The sequence below is a fragment of the Cervus canadensis genome, chromosome 10 (assembly GCF_019320065.1).
Source record: "Cervus canadensis isolate Bull #8, Minnesota chromosome 10, ASM1932006v1, whole genome shotgun sequence".
Taxonomy (NCBI): domain Eukaryota; kingdom Metazoa; phylum Chordata; class Mammalia; order Artiodactyla; family Cervidae; genus Cervus; species Cervus canadensis.
Window position 1 is genome coordinate 4,181,764 of NC_057395.1, and position 20,520 is coordinate 4,202,283.

At 47.9% G+C, this 20,520-nt stretch overlaps 1 protein-coding gene across 15 annotated transcripts in view; it reads right to left on the reverse strand.

The window, feature by feature from the left end:
• The window catches only part of CELF2 (CUGBP Elav-like family member 2), a 547,972-nt gene that overhangs the window by 34,552 nt on the left and 492,900 nt on the right, over nt 1–20,520 (reverse strand). For all 15 annotated transcript variants that reach the window (XM_043479735.1, XM_043479741.1, XM_043479734.1 and 12 more), the window contains 4 exons: nt 18,665–18,744; nt 14,392–14,550; nt 10,602–10,665; nt 1,023–1,157 (listed from right to left, as the gene is read on the reverse strand). In XM_043479735.1, coding sequence (XP_043335670.1) covers nt 1,023–1,157; nt 10,602–10,665; nt 14,392–14,550; nt 18,665–18,744 — 438 coding nt within the window. The remainder of the gene's footprint in view (nt 1–1,022; nt 1,158–10,601; nt 10,666–14,391; nt 14,551–18,664; nt 18,745–20,520) is intronic.

Genomic DNA, 20,520 nt, shown 5'->3' on the forward strand with positions numbered 1-20,520 from the left:
ACCTCCAGCTGAAAACCACAAGTGAAGGATGTAGCTGGTGTGAAACATCACAGATGATGATTCGGGGTTTTGAGACTTAACAGGGAATTCTTAAATTGCTAACAACAAACCACCACCACCAAACCAGGAGAAAAGCGCATTCCTGAGGGACTGAGGCGCCTCGTCACTGGGCAACTTCACCAGGACGGAAGGGAGGGCACAATTTTCAAACAAAAGGAACGTGTGAGAATTCCTTCACGGAGCTTTTCTTCTCATCTTACCCTTGGAAGATAAAAATGCACATGCTCAAACTTTTGTTTCTTTAAAGGGTAACTGCACGCCTGTGTGTGCAACAGCACCGTTCACAGTCGCCAGACACAGAAGCAGCCTAAACGCCGGCTGACAGCGGGATGGATAGACAAGGTGCGGTACCTCGTGCGGCAGAGCGGCACTCAGCCACTACAAGAGCGCCGTCTGCAGCGATGCCGCCTAGAGAGTGTCGTACCAAGTGCAGCAGTCAGACAAGATGCAGCCAGAGGCTGTCATACCAAGGGAAGTAAGTCAGGCAAAGACAAATACCACATGATGTCACGTGGGATCTAAATTATGGCATAAACGAACTTACCTGTGAAACAGACACAGACCACGACATAGAGAACAGGCTTGTGGCTGCCAGGTGGGGAGTAGGCGGGGAATGAACTGAGTTTGGAATTAGCCGATGCAAACTGTTTTGTATACAATGGGTAAACAATGCAGTCCTAACTGGACAGCACAGGGATATATTCAAAATCCAGGCATAATCCGTTAACGGAAAAGAATATAAAAAAGAATGGCGATATACGTGTAACTGAGTTACTCTGCTGTGCTGAAGAAATGAACACAACATTGTAAATCAACTCTGTCTCAATAAAGATACATTAAAAGGACAAATAAGACATTACAGAGGTAACTCAGCCTGATGCCTAGCGGGGTCTGGGCGTGTCCACCCTGCACCTGGCACTGCCCCCCGCGTCCTGTCTCCCAGCAGCAGGACGACCCCTTACCGGGACTGGTGAGAGCCCCCAGGGCGCTGCTCGTGGTGGACAGAGGGTTTGCATTGGTGGTGGTGGCTGAGGTCTGGGCTGCGGCTGCAGCCGCCGCCAGCGTGGCCAGGTTCTGTAACTGTAAAGCATTCATGCCTGCAGAGGGAGAGAGAGAAGGCACGTCAGCAGCAGGCCCACTTCGCCCCTTTCCCAAAAGAGAGGGCAGGTGATGAGCACAGAGGCCCCGGGGCGGGCACTCTCACCCAGCTGCCCCGAGGACTCGTGCGGTACCATATGTCCCGTCCCAGCCCGGCACCCTCTGCCCAACTGCCCCCTCCTGGGCGGCACAGCTCAGCACAATAGACAGGCCAGAGGGTTCCGTGTGGACCACACATGGCAGGGCCTTCCACCTCGAGGCTGTCATCTGCAGCGAGGGCTTCAGGGTACACTCTCCATCCTTAAACTGGACAGGTGTGCATTCGGGGTGTGACAGAAGAGATGATGCTTTATTGCTCTGAAGTTACACTGATCTGTCTTCCTGGATCTGTAAGCTGTGTGACTCTGGACAGATTTCTCAACCTCTCTGATCCTTCCTTCCTGAATGAGTAGTAACTGTTACTTACCTCCTCCCTCATGTGGTTGTTGTGCAGATTAAATAACTCAGTGAATGAAAAGTGACTCAGCACAGTAACTGGTATGACACAAGCCCCCATAATTATCAGCGACTACTGTGACTGTCACTATCATTATAGACCCCCATACTTCTCTCTCTAGGTTTATTCAGGAACTGATAGTATTTGCGGAGGAAAAGAATGAAGAAAAAAAGGCAGTGCCGTAATATTTTTATTTGCATTTTAAGTATATTTGTATCTCAAAGAGGAACTACTTTTAACTAGAATGAATTGCGGGCTAATGAAAATCAAGAAAAGAAGAGTGGAGAGAAACAAAACTCTGCTGACAGGTCTGGGGGGACTGGCCAGGCACAGATTCCATGCCTGAGTCCCCAGAGGTTCAAAGGTTCTCCGAACTAAGTCTTTTTCCATGAGTCATTTCACCCCCGTGTATGTTTGAGAAGCAGGCAACAGTGGTTCTTTCCTCATACAGTGGAATTTTGCACAGAAAGATTATGAACTTATCAGCCTAATTTTACCACTTTCTCATGTCTGAAATTCAGGCATTCGAACATGTCTACAAAGTAAATCCAACCTGCTTTTGAGAAAGTGGCCTGACGACAGGGCTGGGGCATGGGAGATGGAGGAGGGGCAAAAGAACATTCTAGGAGCTCGCCTGCTGGAAGCCCGCAGCCACCGTGTGGAGCCGGCGGCCTCAGCTGGACTCAGAGCCCAGATGCCAGGCTCACTTACCTACGCTGCTCCTCCACCCCAGGTGCCTTTGTGAGGACTTAACTCTACTCAGAAAACAGTTCCCCAGGTCCATGCTGCGATCTGGATTCTCATTTTGCTCACAGTGATACCCAGGAGGCACCCAGCCCTGGTGGCTTAGGGAGAAAGCCAGCACCTGTTCTGCAAACCCACATAGGTCCTGGGGATGCTGGGAACAGGACAAGGCACTGGTGGCATCCTGCAACCGTGGCAACCCTGCTCCATCGCGCACGTGCCACGGGGGACAAAGCTCTGTCCCCACCTCGGGTCGGGGTCACGCAGGGTGGTGCTGACGGGACCCTGTGAAGGGAAGCGCAGGGCCTATTGTTTCAGGTTTGCCCGAGGAAAACCGAGCTGGGGCAACATGAACTGAGCACAGACGTCCCTGGGGTCCCCCGGGTGAGGCTCTTGAAAGCAGCTGACCACACTCTGGCCTGTGTGCCCAGGGGCTGGGACTGGGGGGATGCTGAGGGGTGGGATGAGGCGCTCCAGCACGGACCCGCCTGGTCCCCGTGGCCCCTCTAACGTGCTCAGGATGTAACGCGGAGGACCAGACACCGGCACGATAGACGGCTATGCGCTCAAGAGAAGAGTTTAGCACCAATGTTACAGTCTGCACATCTGGCCCCGGTGAACCATCAGTCGAGCACCCTCCTCAGCCTGCGTTTCCCAGGACACCTGCTCTGACTGTGGCCCGGTGCTGGAGTGGAGGAGCTCAGCCTGTTCCTCCGGGTCAGAGCCTTGCGGGCCCTCCCGACCTTGAGGCTCTTCCCCTCGGAGGGTGACTGACAGGCTGTGTCCAATGGCACCTTTACTCGTTACCTGTCATCCTCCGGCTCGTTATCTAACTCCTAGCGCATTCATCGCAGCCTGCTTCTGCATCATACACACGGACTGCTGACCTCCATGACTAGACGCTAAGCTCCTTGAGAACAAAGCTGTTGTCTTATATGCTTTCAAGTCCACCTACACACACACACACAGCCACGTTCATTCACAGTAGGTGATACATGGGGCCACGGAAGATGCATGAACAGGGCAACTAACAGCATGAAATGGTCCCACGCTGCTATGAAGAGCATTGTCTACAGACCCAAACAAGGTTTTTCTTGTTCGTTCTTCATTCTGCAGTATTTACAACAGCTTCAAATATTGACTATTTCCCGCAATCGTTAATTAATCCATTCTGCAAATATTTATTAGGTCTGTGCGTTTTCTTTCTCTCACCCACCAACGCTCGGCGTTGCCCTGGAGTCCAGCCGACCACCCTCGAGTTCTGTGTCCCCCTGTCCCCTCCCCGAGTGTCCCCTTCCCCCCTCACCCCGAGGGGCTGCCCTGCCTTCACTGTGAAGGCCAGGTTCTGGGGCGCCACACGGGGAGCGGCCAGCTCAGTTCAGCCACCGACCACTATGGAGCAGGAGAACATGGACCCAGCAAGCAGAGAGGAAGGTGGGGACGAGAGGCGTCGACCTCAGCATCAGAGGGTTTGGGGCGAGGAGGTGGGGGTTAGGTGGGGAGAAGCAGAGGCAGGAGGACCTGCAGATGCTGCCCAGCTTGCCGGCTGTCAGCACGCGGCCACGACAGGCCAGGCCCCGGGCCCCGGGCCGAGCACTAAGCCTCCCATCCGAGCGGAGGGGAGCCAGGGACTGGGGGAAATTCTATCTGTTTTTGGAAATAAGACTCGGACCCAGAAGCCATTCTCACGAAATGTCCTAAAAGGGCTGCGAGTCCTGGTAGAAAACCATCGAATGACAGCCCTGGGCTTGGCGACAGCGATTGGGAGGAATCAAGAAATCCGAGCTCAGGAGTGACAACGCAGAGAATGGATCAAAGAACACAGCTCCCCCCACCCCAGCACCCCACCCAGAACCACGATGTACATACAGTCAAGCCAACGAAAGAAAACAAAACCTGCCAGATTCTCCGAGGACATCGGAGCTGCCGGCTGACGCAGGGCAGGGGCCACGCTGAGGCCGGACGTAGGAACCTGGGGGCAGCGGGCACGGGGGGTGTGACGGGCGCTCCTGTCCACCTCCCGGGGGGCAGCAGAGGCACCTGTTCCCTGCACAGTGTCCTTCTGTCTGGCCAGGCGGAGGCCTGAGGTCTGTTCACCAGGCCATCCCTACAGCAAGAAAGCCTCCCAGAGAGGACACCCCGGCCCCACGCCCGGGGCCTTCTGAGGCACGGCTGGCATCGGCACGTCGCAGGGACACGTGTGGGGTGCGGCGAGAGCCCTGGACACCTGTGGGGCAGGATCCCGGTGTCTCCACAGCAGACATGCAGGGCCCCGGGGACGGACGCTTTGGCTCTGCTTGCCCCTGGCGCTCCCGTAACCAGAGAGTCTCACCTGCAGTGTGGACATCTGCCCTCCCCTCCAGCTCAGGGCGGAGCTTGGGGGCCCCCCCGCTGCTGCTGGGAAAGGCGTCGGACCCCAGCTAGGAAGGCAGCTCAGGAGGCCCCGAGCGGACACACCCCGAGCTCCGTCCTCTGCCTGGTGAACGGCACAGACTTCCCGGTACCAGCATCTTTTTAGACCTCCAGCTGCCGCAGGCTCAGCCCCTGACGGACAGTCAGTCCAGGCCACCCCGTCCCAGCTCCGGCTGTCTGACAGGGGGTGTTGCTTCTGCTGACGTTGAACTCACATGTCTGGTTCTTTCTCCACCGTTTTCTGTGTGTGTGTATGTAAGCACACCCTGTCCTGTCCTTCTCAGCTCCTTTCTCCACCCCCTGGGGCCCCGTCTCATCTCTGCTCCCCCGACACAAAAATCCTCAAAGGGCACCGGATGTGGGAGGGGTGGCCGGGGTGCAGGGTGGTGGGGGAGGCGATGCTGGTTCTGATTGGCAAACAGTTCTTCCCTGAGAAGAGAACCACCCCCTTTTAACCTCACAAAGTGCTCTACTCGGGTGGGCATCCCTCAAACCAGGGGCAAATAATCTGAGCGACAAGAAATGCAAAACATTGAGATGAGTTTTAGGAAATCCAACAATGTGCCAAGATCAAAATGGCCAGGAAAAAAAAAAAAAAAAGTTGGGCATGCAGGGGTTCAACTTTTCCCTCATTACTCTGGAAAAGACAACCCTTCTCCAAACGAGGAAAGTATGTACTGAAGAGATGCACACGGTGCCTACTTAAAACTGAAGGTTTTTAAAAAAACATTATTTATAAGGAGAAGGGCATGAAAATTTAATTGAATGTTCACCTTAGGTAATTCTGTGTCTTATTGTTCAGAGCAATTACCATAAATCTGCATTTCAATAAGCGAGAACAGATGTCAGTTGTTACCGGCGCTTGCCAATCAGGTCTGTTAGAAAAGTGACAGATGGGTGGTTATGGCGCATTCTCCTAAGGACTATTAGCTCGGATTGCGGGGTGTGGAGGAGGGGAGGCTGGGCTCTGGGAAGAACCTGGGGCCTTTGTGGGTCCACTCTGCAGACCTCCCAAGTGTGTCCCCAATGCGAGGTCCAATTTTGGCCAAAGTCTTCCCTCTTCTCTGCTCGTCACAGACACGCTGAGCCCGTCTTCGCTCTGAGCCGAATCTCCGACCAGTACGGCAGTCTCTGTGCGGTTCTTTCAGGCAGACACTTGCCCGCTATGATTTCCCTCTGACTTTGGAAACTCGGGCCAGAGATTCTGAAGGCGAACTACTACCCGCTTCTGAACGTCGGAAGTCAAGTGAAGCAGTTTTCCCTTTGTCTATCATCAGATCCTCTTCTTTGGCCACCGCTTCATAACCTCTGTGATTTCTTACTAACAAGCCCCCTCCACCCTAGAAAAATACTTCCCCGAGCAGAAAACCACCCCCTACTAAATTTGAGATGCTGTCCAAAATGACAGGAGGAGGTTTTCCTGCGGCTGACACGGAATCGCTTCTCTTGGAGCAGTTTTGGGGATCTCCTGTGTTGTTCACTGACGGCTCAGATTTGCTCCGTAGCTGGTCTCTTCACTCGTCTGAGTGATAACATACCTCGATTTGTGGATGGGCAGTGCAGAGTGACAGCAGGGTGGGGCGACAGGGAGCTCAGGCCAGTTTGAAATGTGGATCCGCCAGTTCTTACCTTGGTGACTCTGGGCAATTGTTCATTAACTTCTCTCCTCTTCAGTGGCCCCACCTGTAGGACGGGATGCTAAGAGTCCCTGTGTCATAAAGCTGCTGCAGTATGTGGGAGTGCAGTACCCTAATGCATGTGACAGCACTGCCTGGTCCTGTTCGTACCTTGGTTTTTCCGACTGTTAGGTGCTAACAGGCGGTGGTTTTCTCCTTGGTGTGCTGTGACATGTGAGGATGCACCCCAGGATTATTTCAGGGTGCTCTGTGAAAAACACCGGTGTAACACTACCCCCATTTTTCTAACACGGTGCCTTTTTCAGATGATCGTTGCTATAAAGAAATGAAAGACCAAAAAACCAGTTTTCCCTTATTCTTTCTTCTTCTGGGAAAATCCAGCCTTTTGGCCTGAACTCAGACCCCAAGTTACAGAGATTTCAGAAACTCACGGGAAAAGTACCACAGTATGAGTGGGAAATGGACAAATTTTTATCACAAGTGATAAGAAGGAAAGTAAAATCAATCAACTTGAAGGATGCACAAAAAATAAAAAGGATGCACATAAAAGCAGTCAGCTTATAAAGATTTCAGTCTTATTGTTATATTCTCTGCTTTTTAAATTTCAGATTTAGGAAAGGTTCCCTTTCATAAAATCATAAAACACTTCTGAAGTTACTTTTAATTTGAAAGGAAAAAAAAATTTTTTTTAGAACAAAGAAGTATATAGTTGATGTCTCATTTGATTTTATCGATGCAACTACTTTAGAAACTTTTCACCTAATTTTTATTTTGTTTTTCTGTTCTTTTTTTTTTTCTTTTCTGACTTTCTTTTATTTTCTCCTCAACCAGAAAATGTTTACTCATTCAGATGAGACATTCTAGACTGTGGTGAGACACCTCAGTTTCCTGTCGGACAGACTATTCTGTGTTCAGAGCTGTTGACAACATAGTGTCACTGCTTTCTGAGATGATATTCACTGTCTGTGGATGGTGTTTGCAGCTGCAGTACTCGAGTCTCCCTCGTGAAGTCAGCTCTCTGGACCTGGAGGACACGAAAAAGAACCCACCTACCGATGCAGGAGACATAAGAGATGCAAGTTTGATCCCTGGGTCGGGAAGATCCCCGGAGGAGGAAGTGGCAACCCATTCCAGTATTCTCACCTAGAGAATCCCATGGCCAGACGAGCTGGCGGGCTACAGTCCATGGGGTCGCAAAAGAGTTGGACACGGCTGAAGCGACTGAGCACTGTTCTCGGCCCTCCGCAGCCTCACCCGCTTACAGGTGCTGCGGCCCCAGCAGGGGTCTGGGATGAGACAGCGAGCCCAGGAGGGGTCTGGGATGAGACAGTCCTTGGTTTCTTCATGTTGTTGCCCCCGTGTACGTCAGTACCATACACAAGTGTCACATGAAGGACACTGGACCCACTCGCTGACCCCACACCTTCCACAGCTCATTCTTCTTTTTTTGTTTTGTTTCTCATCTCATCTTTTTTTTTTTTACAAGTCATTCTTAAAGATACTGCTGTTAGTTTATGGAACAGTTTGTGGCTTAGATGTCCAGCTAAAGTCAAATTTCTTAATTCAAAAACTAGGCATTTCACTTAAGTTTCATTGGGACTGTATGCAGAATGTAAATTTGCACCTGCCAATTTGTAAATTTACTCACTTGTCAGCAGACCCAAAATAGTCCACGAATGCCACTTAGAGGAGGTCATACCCTCTCAGAGCGCTGATGATTCAGGAGAATTCACAGGTGAGGAAGGAGGGGAGGAAGTGAAGGTTTTAGGGAAACAGGGAAGAGGGAGCCCCCTCCCACAATTCAGTGCGTGGGGGAAACTTCTTCCACGAAGGGACCCCTATGACCCCTCCACTTTCCAGGATGGGTTTAGGTGACTGATGGTGAGAAAAGCCCTACTTTTGGGAGATGATGAAAGAGCCTGGGGCCACAGAACTTGCTTGAAAAAAAAATATCGTAATGCTTCCTGATTTTCCATAGGAACGAAGGGCACTCGTTACAGAAATGGCGAAGCAGAAGAACCCTGACACCCCCATCCTCGGTCCTCACTTCTCAAGATGACGGCAGAAAACGGGACAACCGGCCTTTGACTGCACAGCCTGGGCAGCCCTGGTGCTGAATTTCACACTGAATGCTCGAGAAAGGGGTATTTTGGAAGGCCGAGAGCATTTACAGACTGACTTTAAATTAGCCATCTGCTCCACACACCTTCTAAGGTGACTCCCAGATACCCTCCATTGATAAATGCGTGCGTGGCGCACAGATGCCAACAACATCCTGACCTGAGCTGCTGAGCCGTGGGCTCAGAGCCTAATGGAGACTGACAGGGCGCCCTGTCCACCCGGGAAGACACGCCCGGCAGCAGCCTCGGGACCCGTGACCTTCTCTGCATAATTTAACCACGGCAATGGGAGAGCCTCAGGCTTCCTCTGAGGGAAGACTCTAACTCTGAATTTGGGGGCGGGGTGTTCCAACTGATTAGAAGAAAAATCCTGCTTTGGTGGAGAAAACAACGCATCTTGACATTTCTTTCAGAGTGTGCAATCCGGAGGTTTTCTCTTTTTTAAAAACATAGAAAACTCCCTGAATATTTAAGTTCTCTCTCTCCAGCCCCCTTCACAGAACTAAAAATAAATCAACCGTTCAAGGAGATGCTTAGCTCCGAGGCCAGCTTTCTTAACTGTGTTCATTAACATTCTGCCGAATGATTTCACTACTTATTATTTTAACATCTATTTTTTCTAATAATCCCAAAGCTGTATTATGACAGAATAGGTGGGCAGTGCCCGCAGATTTCAAGGGCCACCAGTAACCGAGCATTGCTCTTACTGCAGGCCAGTCCATCCCGTCAGACAGGTCACAGTTTAGCCCCAGGGGCCACCATGGAAGGCGGGGCTGGCCGCCACAGGACGCACAGGAGGAGGGTCTGTGTGTGTGTGTTCATGCCAAGTCTCTCCAGAGCCATTCAAAGTGAAACAAGGAGAGGAAAATAACAATACAAGGCTATGTATTCAGGAGAAAAAGAGCAAAAAGGAGTTTTCACAGTGACAGATAAAGAAATCAGGTTTAGTCTTTGCATATCCTGGGTTCACCTCATTGACTCAGGGTGTCACTGACGGAAGCAAACTGTGCTTGCCTCTAATATGCCAACAATCTGCTCTCCGCGCCCACTCTCCTGGACGTTTTTGGAACTGAAGAGGAAGCTTCCTGGCTGTTCCTCGCGGCAGGTTACTGGCCCCTATGTCCTGATTCACTGCGTGGGTCAGGGTATCAGCCTGGAAGGTGACTCAGCGGGACCCACCTTTCACTAATCACTGCCCCTAGGTCACTACCAACACAGCTCATCATCAAAAGGAACTCTTCACGGGTTGACTTTCACATTCAGTCCTACTGTGATTTTTTTTTTCCGACAATGAAGATTTCCACTTTCCCATAAAAGCTTCTGATGCACAATTCTGTCAACTGGGATTCTTTTAAATTAAAAAAGAAAAAAGGCACCCCTGTTAATTGTGGTTATCAAGGGACTGAAATGGTATCAGTCACAGATAGGTCTGCAAGCCTGGCTTTCATTATGGAGGACAAAGCATTTTTATTGGCTGCCTGTTATTAAAATTTTAGTGGGATGTCAATCATGGTGGCTGCGCTGGATTCATGACCCTTGCTGGAAATCTGCCCCCCTCCCCCCTCCCCACCTCCCAGCGTTCAAACCCATTAAAAAAAAAATAAACACAACTCTGGAGGGTAAAAGAATCTGCCTGCAATGCGGGAGACCTGGGTTCGACCCCAGGGTTGGGAAGATTCCCTGGAGGAGGAAATGGCAACCCACTCCAGTATTCTTGCCTGGAGAACCCCATGCACAGAGGTGCGTGGGGGGCTACAGTCCATGGGGTAGCAAATGGACGCAACTGAGCAACTAACACTTTCCACTTTTTGGAGGGTACTATGTAGGAATTATCAGCTCCCAATATTCTCATTATATAACTGGAGATGCCAGAGAGAGAAAAGCAACTTCTGAGCAGCTTACTCTAAGGTTTAACACCTAAGCCAACAGGACAGGTTTGTGGTTCTTTCCCCTTACTGTCTTCTTCAACCTCTGAACCAATCCCAAATTCAGACAACAGCACAGTCCAAAGGCCAGGCGGGCCTCATGACTTACCCGCCATCTGCTGAATGCCACTGAATGCACCCAGGTTGCTGGAGGAGGTGGCCTGCTGCAGAAGCTGAAAAAAAAAACAAAAACATCAAAAACAGAGAAATGTGCTGTCAAAAAGAAACACAGTTGAGGACAAAGGAACTTCCCACGTCCACAGGGGCACATCCAGTTCCCTTTACATTCACACAGTCAGCTACTGCTGCCTCGTAATGGCTAAAGGTTCCCAGCGTTGGAGCCATAAATCCACATTAATGTCTAATCTCTATTAAGAAACACAGACACCGGGGAGACTCAATAACGTCACTGCCTTAAACAATTCATCAATTTACAATTTTTAACAACCAGGTGTTAAATCTATGGAAACCAACATGGCGTGACTAATGCTATCTCTCTGGAGCTTAGTAGTTCTCGTAACTCATCTCTGTCAATCAGGGTCCAACCCTGGGTCTCCTCCGCTTTCCTTCACAGCTGCCTGTCCTACAACCTTCATTAGGAACGCACAGATTCGCTGACTCCTGGACTAACAGAGAAGCCGCTGAGATACCTACAGAGATAAATGTGTCTATTCCCAGCTCCACAGCTGCAGTCATAACTATAGGATAAAGACAATGGTCAGCCATTTCAAGGTTGTCTTTGTGGGCACAGAGGAACACACTATTTGTCAAAACTTAGAACTATCTGGTGCTATATACATTGATGCTATTATTATAAATGTATCAGCGTCTTCTAAAGAGAAATGAAGACAGCTGTGAAAAGGTCTGTGCATTTTGTCTCTGGAGCTTCCAGAAGTAGGTTTATCCCGCACGGAGAAGCAGTGGGCAGCACAAGGTAAGGCATGTGATTACCATTGGGCAGCACTCCTTCATTTGTTCAAATAAGCTGAATAACAGGCTAACTTAGGGTTCCCCTGGTGGCTCGGAGGGTCAAAGACCTGACTGCAGGGCGGGGAAACCGGGTTCAATCCCTGGGTCGGGAAGATCCCCCGGAGAAGGAAATATCAATCCACTCCAGTATTCTTGCCTGGAGAATGCCATGAACAGAGGAGCCTGGTGGGCTACAGTCCATGGGGTCGCAAAGAGTCAGACACGGCTGAGCGACTTTCACTTAGGTGCTGTCCTAAGTGTGTGACTAGACTTACTGATGGCCTCCTTCTGGTGGATCAGTACAGCCACAGTCTGTACCCTGGAGCGAGTGTGGAGCTGCCTCCTATACTCAGAAGTCCACGGATGTCAAGAGCATAGATTCACCACATCTATTATTAAAAAACTGCCACGGTTCTGTGAGCTGAGGAGGAACCAGAAGAATTCACTATTCACAAAATGGGCTCTCATCGTTCAGCTGGAGCTCTGCAGACACTAACGGACGTGCTGCCACTCCTGCGGGTAAGCGTCGGTCTCCTCAGCTCTAGGAGGAGACTCCACAACGGTGTGGGACTCACAGACCCGCACCCAGCAGCTGACTTGATTCTACCCAAGTCCTAGTTGCAACGATACTATGGGGATTAATGTGAACAGTTATCAGAAAGAGGTCTACACCTTTCACTCATCCTTCTGGATTCGGTGTAATAGACTACTAGGTATTATACCCAGACATACAGACTCTCACATGCAGAGTGAGGAAGTGGAGGAAGCCAGGGATGATCCGTTTTGACCGAGAGAAATCCCTTCTCTTGGTTTGATTTCTCAGGTTTCCCATTCTCTTGTGGTTGTGACAGAATGGAGCTCTGCACAATTTTTTTTTTTTTTTCTGCACAATTTTTTAAAAATTGAAGCTTAGTCAAATTAAATTCGCTTTGAAGACACTTTGAGGGATTAATAATTTCTACTGGAGGAAGCTGCAATACCTGGAGGGTCATTAACCTGAGGATTCTTTCCACTGACAACCACACTGGTGAGCCAGAGTCAGAATCTACCCTCAACACAAAGAAACAGGTGCTGGGGGTGGGGCCAGAAGACTGGGACAGGCACGGGGGTCCTGGCTGGGAACAGTGGAACACGAAGCTGGATCCTTAGAAACTCTGAAAAGGTGGGCTTGCCACCAATCTATGATAGAAATCCTAGTTTTTATTTTTATTTCAGCAATAAAAATCTTTTATATTTTATTTCATATTTAATATATAAAATATATAAATTTATAATTGATATATAACTATATAAATTATATATAATTTATTTTATATTTTATTTCAGCAAGACATGAGGAAATTTCACACCAGGTCCTTGTGGATAAGATGGAAAAATGGCTAGAAGGTGACAGCAAACTTGGTTACCTGCTTCTATCAATGACTCAGGGGAAGGCAGGAGAGGCATGCATCTCCCAAAAGACATGCAGACGTGTCACGAGTAGCTACGGCTCGTCAGACCCCGACAGGCGTGAGGGTGGATAAAGGAGGACTACCAGGGACTTCCCTGGTGGTCCAGTGGTTGAGAGTCCGCCTTGCAATGCAGGAGATGTGGGTGTGATCCCTGATCTGGAAACTACGATCCCACCTGCATGGGGCAACTAAGCCTGTGCATCGCAATTGGGAAGCCTGTGCACTGCGACGAAAAGTACTGCGTGATGACAGTGAAGACCCCACAAACCTCGACTGAGACCCGACGCGGCCAAACAAGTAAATGTTAACATAAAAGGGGAACGTGAGTCACGTCTCCTTGGAGAAGCAGCCAGGCTGGATGGAGAGGGCACATGGAGGGTGGAAATCCTGCCTGACCACCAGCGCCACGACCTTGGGTGAAGTAACAAAACCTCTTCAAGCCGCTCCCTTCCCTCACCTGCAGGAGCAGGGGGATCACCTTTCAAGGTTACAGGGAGGGCTGTTTTGCAGAACAGTGCTGGTTCTGCTGCAAAGTACAGCTCATGGGTCATACTATCCTGAGGGCAACAGTTCAAAGGTCAGAACAGAATTAGGACACACATATCCAGACAGAGGCTAGAATTAAAGGCCCAAATGCACAATATAAAATTAATTAATGTGTAGTCCGGCAGAAAAGTGGGGTAGACAAGCATGGTTCGGCACTAGCTCAAGTGAAAATAAGCAAAACCTTAGAGGAGTATGAGCTGCCTTCCACCACTCTCAAGCTACATGAAGATGCTTTGAAGTTCACACTAGGGCTTGCTCCTCATGCTGTTTAGATCTTACCAGGGGAATGGTGTTACATTTTGACTCTGGCATTTTAATAAAGACAGCGGCAAAGTGAAATGAGGGAAAAAAAAACGGAAAAGGGGAGAAAAAAAAAGGAGGTGAAAGTTTAGGAACAATGAACTGTAAGGGATGGTTGAAAAGAACAGGGTCTATTTGTCCTGAAACAGGATCTGAGTTTCGGGTTTCCAACAGATAAAGAAACATTTGAACTGAATCAATATCCCTCCTCTGGGAAGACCCAGTGAAGGACGGTTCCACGAGGCCTCCCTCCTAGGTCCTGCTGAGGAACGCCCTGCCCTGGGCATAGAGAGTGGGCTGGCCACGGCTGCTTGGGAACCTTAAATCACGGTGTGGGAAGCGTGCCGCATCCCTCCTGATGCAGGAGCTGATGCTGGAACACTGGTTAACACCCAGCCTTGTGGAGCTCAGCTCAGCCTCCATCGAAATAGACAGAACAGTCCATTCTTGTGCTCATCAATTTCACCTGGAAAAACTCTGCACCAATGCCAAGAATTTCCTGGCACTCACAGCGTCCCGAGGCTGAGCTTTTGGTGTACTGAGGGAACAAGGAGTCTGGAAGAGCTCCAGGGGCAGGGCTCTCTCTCCCCCTGGGGACCCCACGTCCCCCCACCCCCATCCGCAGGAACTTACCGCCAGGTACTGCGGGGTGAGGCCGCCCAGACCCGTCAGGTTCCCCCAGGTGGCAGTGTTGAGCTGCTGCATCTGCTGCGCCAGTTGCTGCTGGAGGCGCCTTTGCTCCTTGTCCTTCTGGGTATCCGCGAACTTCACCACGATCGGTGAAGAGCAGCCCTGTGGTCAGACACAGCGGAAAGTGAAGAGGAGGGGGTTACAGCCTGGTCCACTGGGCTCGGGACACTCAGTCAGCGTGGGGCCTAGCTTTCTGAGCGACTGTGCAGCAGAGGGGACGGGCTGGGTGGGTTTTTAAGTGGAGTGATGGTCCTTCGTCTTCTCTGAATAGCACCATCAACAGAACATTCCAGGGTCTGTCACTGGGGTCTGCGGGGCTCTGGTGCTTGAAGAAGCCATTTTGCTCTTGTGATCTGCTTATGACAGTGCCTCGCCTTCTCTCTTCAGGGGTCTTCCTTCCACCATCCCAGGACCTCCTCAAGGACAAGAGACCTGATCACTGGCCCTTAATCAAGCTTCACGGTTCGTTTGTCTGAAAGATGGACTCGTCGCGGAGTCTCTGTCTGTCGCTGTGTGTGACCAGGGCACAGAGGGGGGGAGACAGAGTGGTGGGAGTGAGAGTGCCTCTCATTCACGTCTTTTTTTTTAACTCTTTCCAGTGCTCAGTTAAGCATTTTTTAACTTCAGAATGGTGGGAATTACATCGACCCGGTAATATAATTGGGAGACGTGGGTTTCGTTTTTAGGAACTTGGATGAAGGAAGGAGATATCCAGGGAACGCAGGCATGAACCCATGTCACTGTCGCCATGTTTTTAGAAAATCTCCTCCTTCTCCGTCACATCTAAGCTATCACTAATCCCAGGCTACTGCAAATCAAAAATGAAATATCAGGACCGTGTTCTAGTCCAGGGAGATATATGTCAAACGGGAGGTGGAGATTTCTACTTGGCTTCTTTTCCTAATCAATCTTGCTGTTCTAGGAGCTTCTTTCCATGTCCACTTCCTTTAAAAGGCAGGATCGGGGGTAGTGAGTGAGAAATGGCCATAGGTTATGTAACAGGACCAGCATCTTTGAGATGGAGACGGTCCTTAGGGAAAGTGAGGGCCTAACACCCCAGGCAGGAGGACTTCCTTTTAAAAGCACTTTTCAACATTCGCCACTTGGTAAACACTCAGTGGAAACCAATTGGTTTCCCTCTTCAAACAGCTTACTACACATTCCATCACAATTAAAGCTGTGAAATTTTGCTGAGAAAAAAGAAGTTAATTCTACCCAAGTGATTAAAAAAAAAAACACACTTTTATTGAAACTCAGCATGATAACAGACCTCTCTCTTCTGTCAGAAATTTAATATTTCTATTTAACTGAGCTTTCCCCTTCCCTTTGGGTTCATTTTTCTTTCTGTTAGAGAACAAAGTTGCATTTTTTTTTTCTTGTCACCTTGGGTAGTTCCTGGGGATGGTGCTATGCACAGATGAGGCAATCATGCCTGTTGTTAACCCCCAAAATGTGGGAAAAGTGGGGTGACTGGCTGATGGACCTCCAGTGGATTGATCTTCAGCTCTGGGGGTCACAGTCACAACCCAGGATGTTAAGAGTCAATAAACTGCATAAAAGTAACATTTCCACCATTAAAAAAAAAAAATCTATACTTCATTTTTCTTTGTCTGCTCTGTATTTTAGTGCTTCATCATTTTAAAGAGAGCAAAACCACTCTGAAGATGGAAATTACAGACAGCAAGGGTTTTGCATGGTAAGGATTGTTATTCTATCAAATTCATTCTGGAACAAATTATAGCATCTCCTCCTAACAGTTCACTTATGGTTGACTTTTTTTCCTTCCTTAAATACCAGAAAATGATACAAAGGCAGAAAATCAGGCCCATGATTATAGCTCAAAAAATGACTTGTATAAACTATGAAAGGGAAAAAACAGGGTAGGCAGAGATTGGAGGAAGGTGGGAAAAATCAAGGTACCATATAAAATTAATGACTTCTTTAAAGAATGTGTTCATTTAAACTTTAACAGTCACATCATTTTGAATTCGTATCTCTTAGATCATACATCTTGGTTGAAGATGTAAGCCAGAGTCCTAAAAATAATGTGATTAATTAAAAAAGAAAAGAAAACAAACTTCAGTTATACAACTCTAATGAGACTGCATAATAATCTTCCATTTAAATGTCAATATTTTTGAATTAAACAAGAAATTTAAGTGTCTAAGGGCCCCTCTGAATAAGCATGGATGTCCATATTTAAAAACAAGTGCATCAGATCTGATTTCTGATAAGAGCGATATTAACAAAGGATAAATGACTTCTGAAGAAGGAATACGCCCCATTCTCTATAGCAAATTCTTTTCCTTCAGAGAGCCTGTTATTTTCTTGGTTTGGCCTCATACCCAGTTCTGCTGTATTTTCTCGTGTTCTCTGTCTGTAGGGATGTAGAGAACACAATCCTCCCATTCGGGTGGGGGGCCCTGGGTGAGGGCACTGGGGTGGCAATGTTTCCAACAGGGCTGAAATAGCTGGGGTGAAAAAAATAATCTAAGGTGAGACCAATCAGGTGCAGATCACTCCATCACAGGAAATAAAAATATTTAAGAGTGAAACACACACGTATATCAAGACTTTCTTTTTCTTAATAGTCCTTTCACTTTCATTTCCAGGCTGATCTGCAGCTGGAAACCAGGTCGATCCACCACAGTGGAGCCGTCCAAGGTTAAGAGAAAGGGCGGGGAACACACACATGATCACATGTGTAACTGCATGTTGTTCGAGACTGGATTCCTAAGGTATTTCAAATCCCGCTAATTCTCTCTTATTGTGGCCGACTTTCACCTGAGCTTGCCTTCACGTAGTGGGGGGTGTGAGTGCCTTAAAAATGCATTGCACTGAAAGGAAAACACAGTGATTATATAAGGTATGTTAGGAATACTGAGGTCAAAAGGAAGTCTGAAAAAGACAACAGGCTTTGCAATGCTGTCAAAACTCAGAAAAGTACAGTAAACATTGACTGACAAGGCCATGCACACTCTCGTCCCCACATGTCCACCCACCCTGCTGCTCCCTAGAAAGTCTGCCCGCAGAGCAAGACCCAGAAAGATCACTGAGCTCCCGGCATGCTTCGGGAGATGCAGCATGGCCAAAAAAAAAAAAAAAACCAAACAGAAAAACCGAACAACAAAAAAATTAAAACCCCCCGCAAAAGTGGAGGCAAAAAAGCAGCTCAAACAATAGAGAACTTTTGGCACATTAAATAAAACTGAAAAAAAAAAATCTTTTTTTCTTTCAAAAGATGAAAAACATAACTTGAGGTAATAGTACAAAGCCACCTCCAGAAAAGATCACCCGTACACAAAGATACAGTTTACATGATACAGCAGAACATGCACTCCCAAAGGATTCGATCAGACAATACAGAGTAAGGAACTGCAGATCACTCTTGGAATGCTTTTGTGCAAAACCCTGAAAGGCCATGACCCAAATCACAGACTCAGAGGACAGAGCCGTCGTCTACATTTCTGGGCCCATGCCAGCGTATTTCTCTTTCCCCAAAGCCACTGTGTCTCTCGTTAGGAGACCACATTGGAGCCTTCAAGTTTCTTGGTTATTGTGGGTTTTTTTTTTTTTTTTTTTTAGTAAGGAGGCAAATCTAATTTTCGGCAGGGGGGAAGCTCTCATACATGAACATTTGTGCTGGTTCCATCTTGTAGGAGAAGTCTTAACTTTCTCCGACACTGCTGATGCAAAAACAATTCTGTTTGTCTTGATTAAAGGTCACTTGACCTCACATTGAAAAAGAAGACAAAAAAGAAATGAAAGAGCCCTGTGACTGAGCACGGGGCCCACTGCAATTCGGAATGGGGGCTGTTAGCCGTTCAACCCATCCCACCCCGGGGGCTGGGGCATGTACTTGGTCCTTGAGCGGGGCACAAAGATGCCCGGGTTAAATGGCATCGTGAACTTTACACGGCAGGACCTGGGCCACTGCAACAAAAGGCTCAGAAAAGAATGCAGAGCGAGTGGAAGGTTTTACTAGGTGCGTTTCCAGTCATTAGGGGAAAAACTCAGAGAGGAGAGAGCGCGGGAGGGAGAAGAAAGTGGGGCGGGGGGAGAGAGGTTAAGGGAGGAGGAGTATGGATGGATGGAGAGAAGGATGGTGAAGGTTTACATCTGTGATTGCCATGTGAACAATCCACACAGGAGAGAGTCGCTTTCCATTCCCCACCACTTGCACGAAGGAACAAAGAAAGGGCAGATGATACAGTACCTCCATGGTCTGAGACTGATGCATGGCTTTGATTGCATTCTGTGCCATTGCCCTTGTAGAAAACGTGACAAACGCACAGCCTGTGGGAAACAAGGGGACAGGGAGCAGGAAAGACAAAAACAACAAGACAAAAGGTTTGGACGCTTGTTAAACCAACACAGTCTACGAGAACTGCCACAGGACGCCACTGTTCTCTGTAGTACATGAAACCAACACCTTCTCTCTCTGGTTTCAGTCTCATGTTGCTTTTCTACTTACAGTGCTGACTTGCTAATCTGACCAAAGCAGAGAGAGTCACTGATGGATTCGTTTATTTATTTTTAGAATGGAGTCCAGGGAAAGGAGGCTGGGTACTCTTTTTTTTTTTTAATTTTAAAGTTTTTTTTAGCCACAGGTTTGAAATGCGCAAGACCTAGTTTGCATTTTCTAAAATAAAGAGTTGCAATTTTACATTTTCTCCTTGGCTGACTATCATGACTGAGGGCATCCACCCATTCTGGTTCTATATTTCAAATGGGAGCCTTGCTTTTTAAGCAGCCAATAACAAAATCCTCACACCCAGGGCAAATTAGCAAAGAGATTCCAATAGCTTGAAATGTCAGCAAATAAATATACCTCATCTTTTCTGGGGGGTTTAAAAATTAGATATATGTATAAATACACATTCATGTTACGTAAATGCAAATAAATATACTCAAATCCTGTACAAACTACTTAGTAACTGTTAATGATGAACAAAACCAAACCCCTTATTAACAAATGCGCCATTACTCTGGGAATATTCAACAGTGCATATAAAGTAAAATGTAAACAGTTGCATTGGATTTGTTATTTGCAGCAAATCTCCATGACTTCTGAAAGTTGCAACTTGTGGTTTCTATCAGAGACTGGACCTCAAGTGGAACATACACAAGACAATGCACATTTCTCTGAATGTCTCCCCTGAGGCCCATTGAACCCTCCACGGCTACTTTTTTTCCCCGGCTGTAAAATAACTAGCATCCATAGGACTCCTTGTAGCAGTGTCAGCTACCATGCAGGTCACCGCTCCAACTACATGGCTCACTGCCCTTTCCACTAATAAAAACACTGCCTTCCAAAATTTACATTTTATTTATCATGCACCCTTGGGCTTCTCAGAGAAGACGACTGTGAAATTAATGCAGATTCAGGCTGATTTTATAATAATACCACGGCACACTAAAAGCTTAGCTAAAGCAATGCAGACTATTTCACTTATGATCTCTAATGACTTTAAAAGTGCATTGATTTTCAGCTTCTTTAGCCTTGCACAGTTTGAACTTAGGTATCAGAGAATAATTTAGTGTTCCACTCAATTGCCTCAAAACATTATTATTATTGCTACTTAAAAAGATTTCCAAATGAAGCAGATCTAAACACTGAGGGGCCAAAGCTTGTCATCTCAGAGTGAGTGCACAGAAGTGGAATTCTGGCACCCATCACGTGAGACGGGTGCCTCTACGGCCAGGAAGCCAAGCAGAAAAACTCCACATCTAAACAACCAGCGCCTGGCTCGCTGCGTGGGAGTCACTGTGGGGAACATGGAGTACATTTTCTCTGTTTGCTCTGCATGTGTACCTGGGGAGATTATCAAGTCAATACTGTATTAGCACTTTTTCATCACACAGCAATAAGAGAAAGCAATGCCTGCCCACACCCCCAAAGCACAACAACATCCAGTCATGAAAAAAAGTCAATGCATTTTTTCTTTTTGCATCATGCTGTAAGTTTTAATACACAAAAACTCTCAGTACATGGGAGGTTCATCTCATTCACCTCTATGTTAAGCTGTCCTAATGAAGCCTGCAGTCTAGCTCACTAAGAATGCCAAGCCA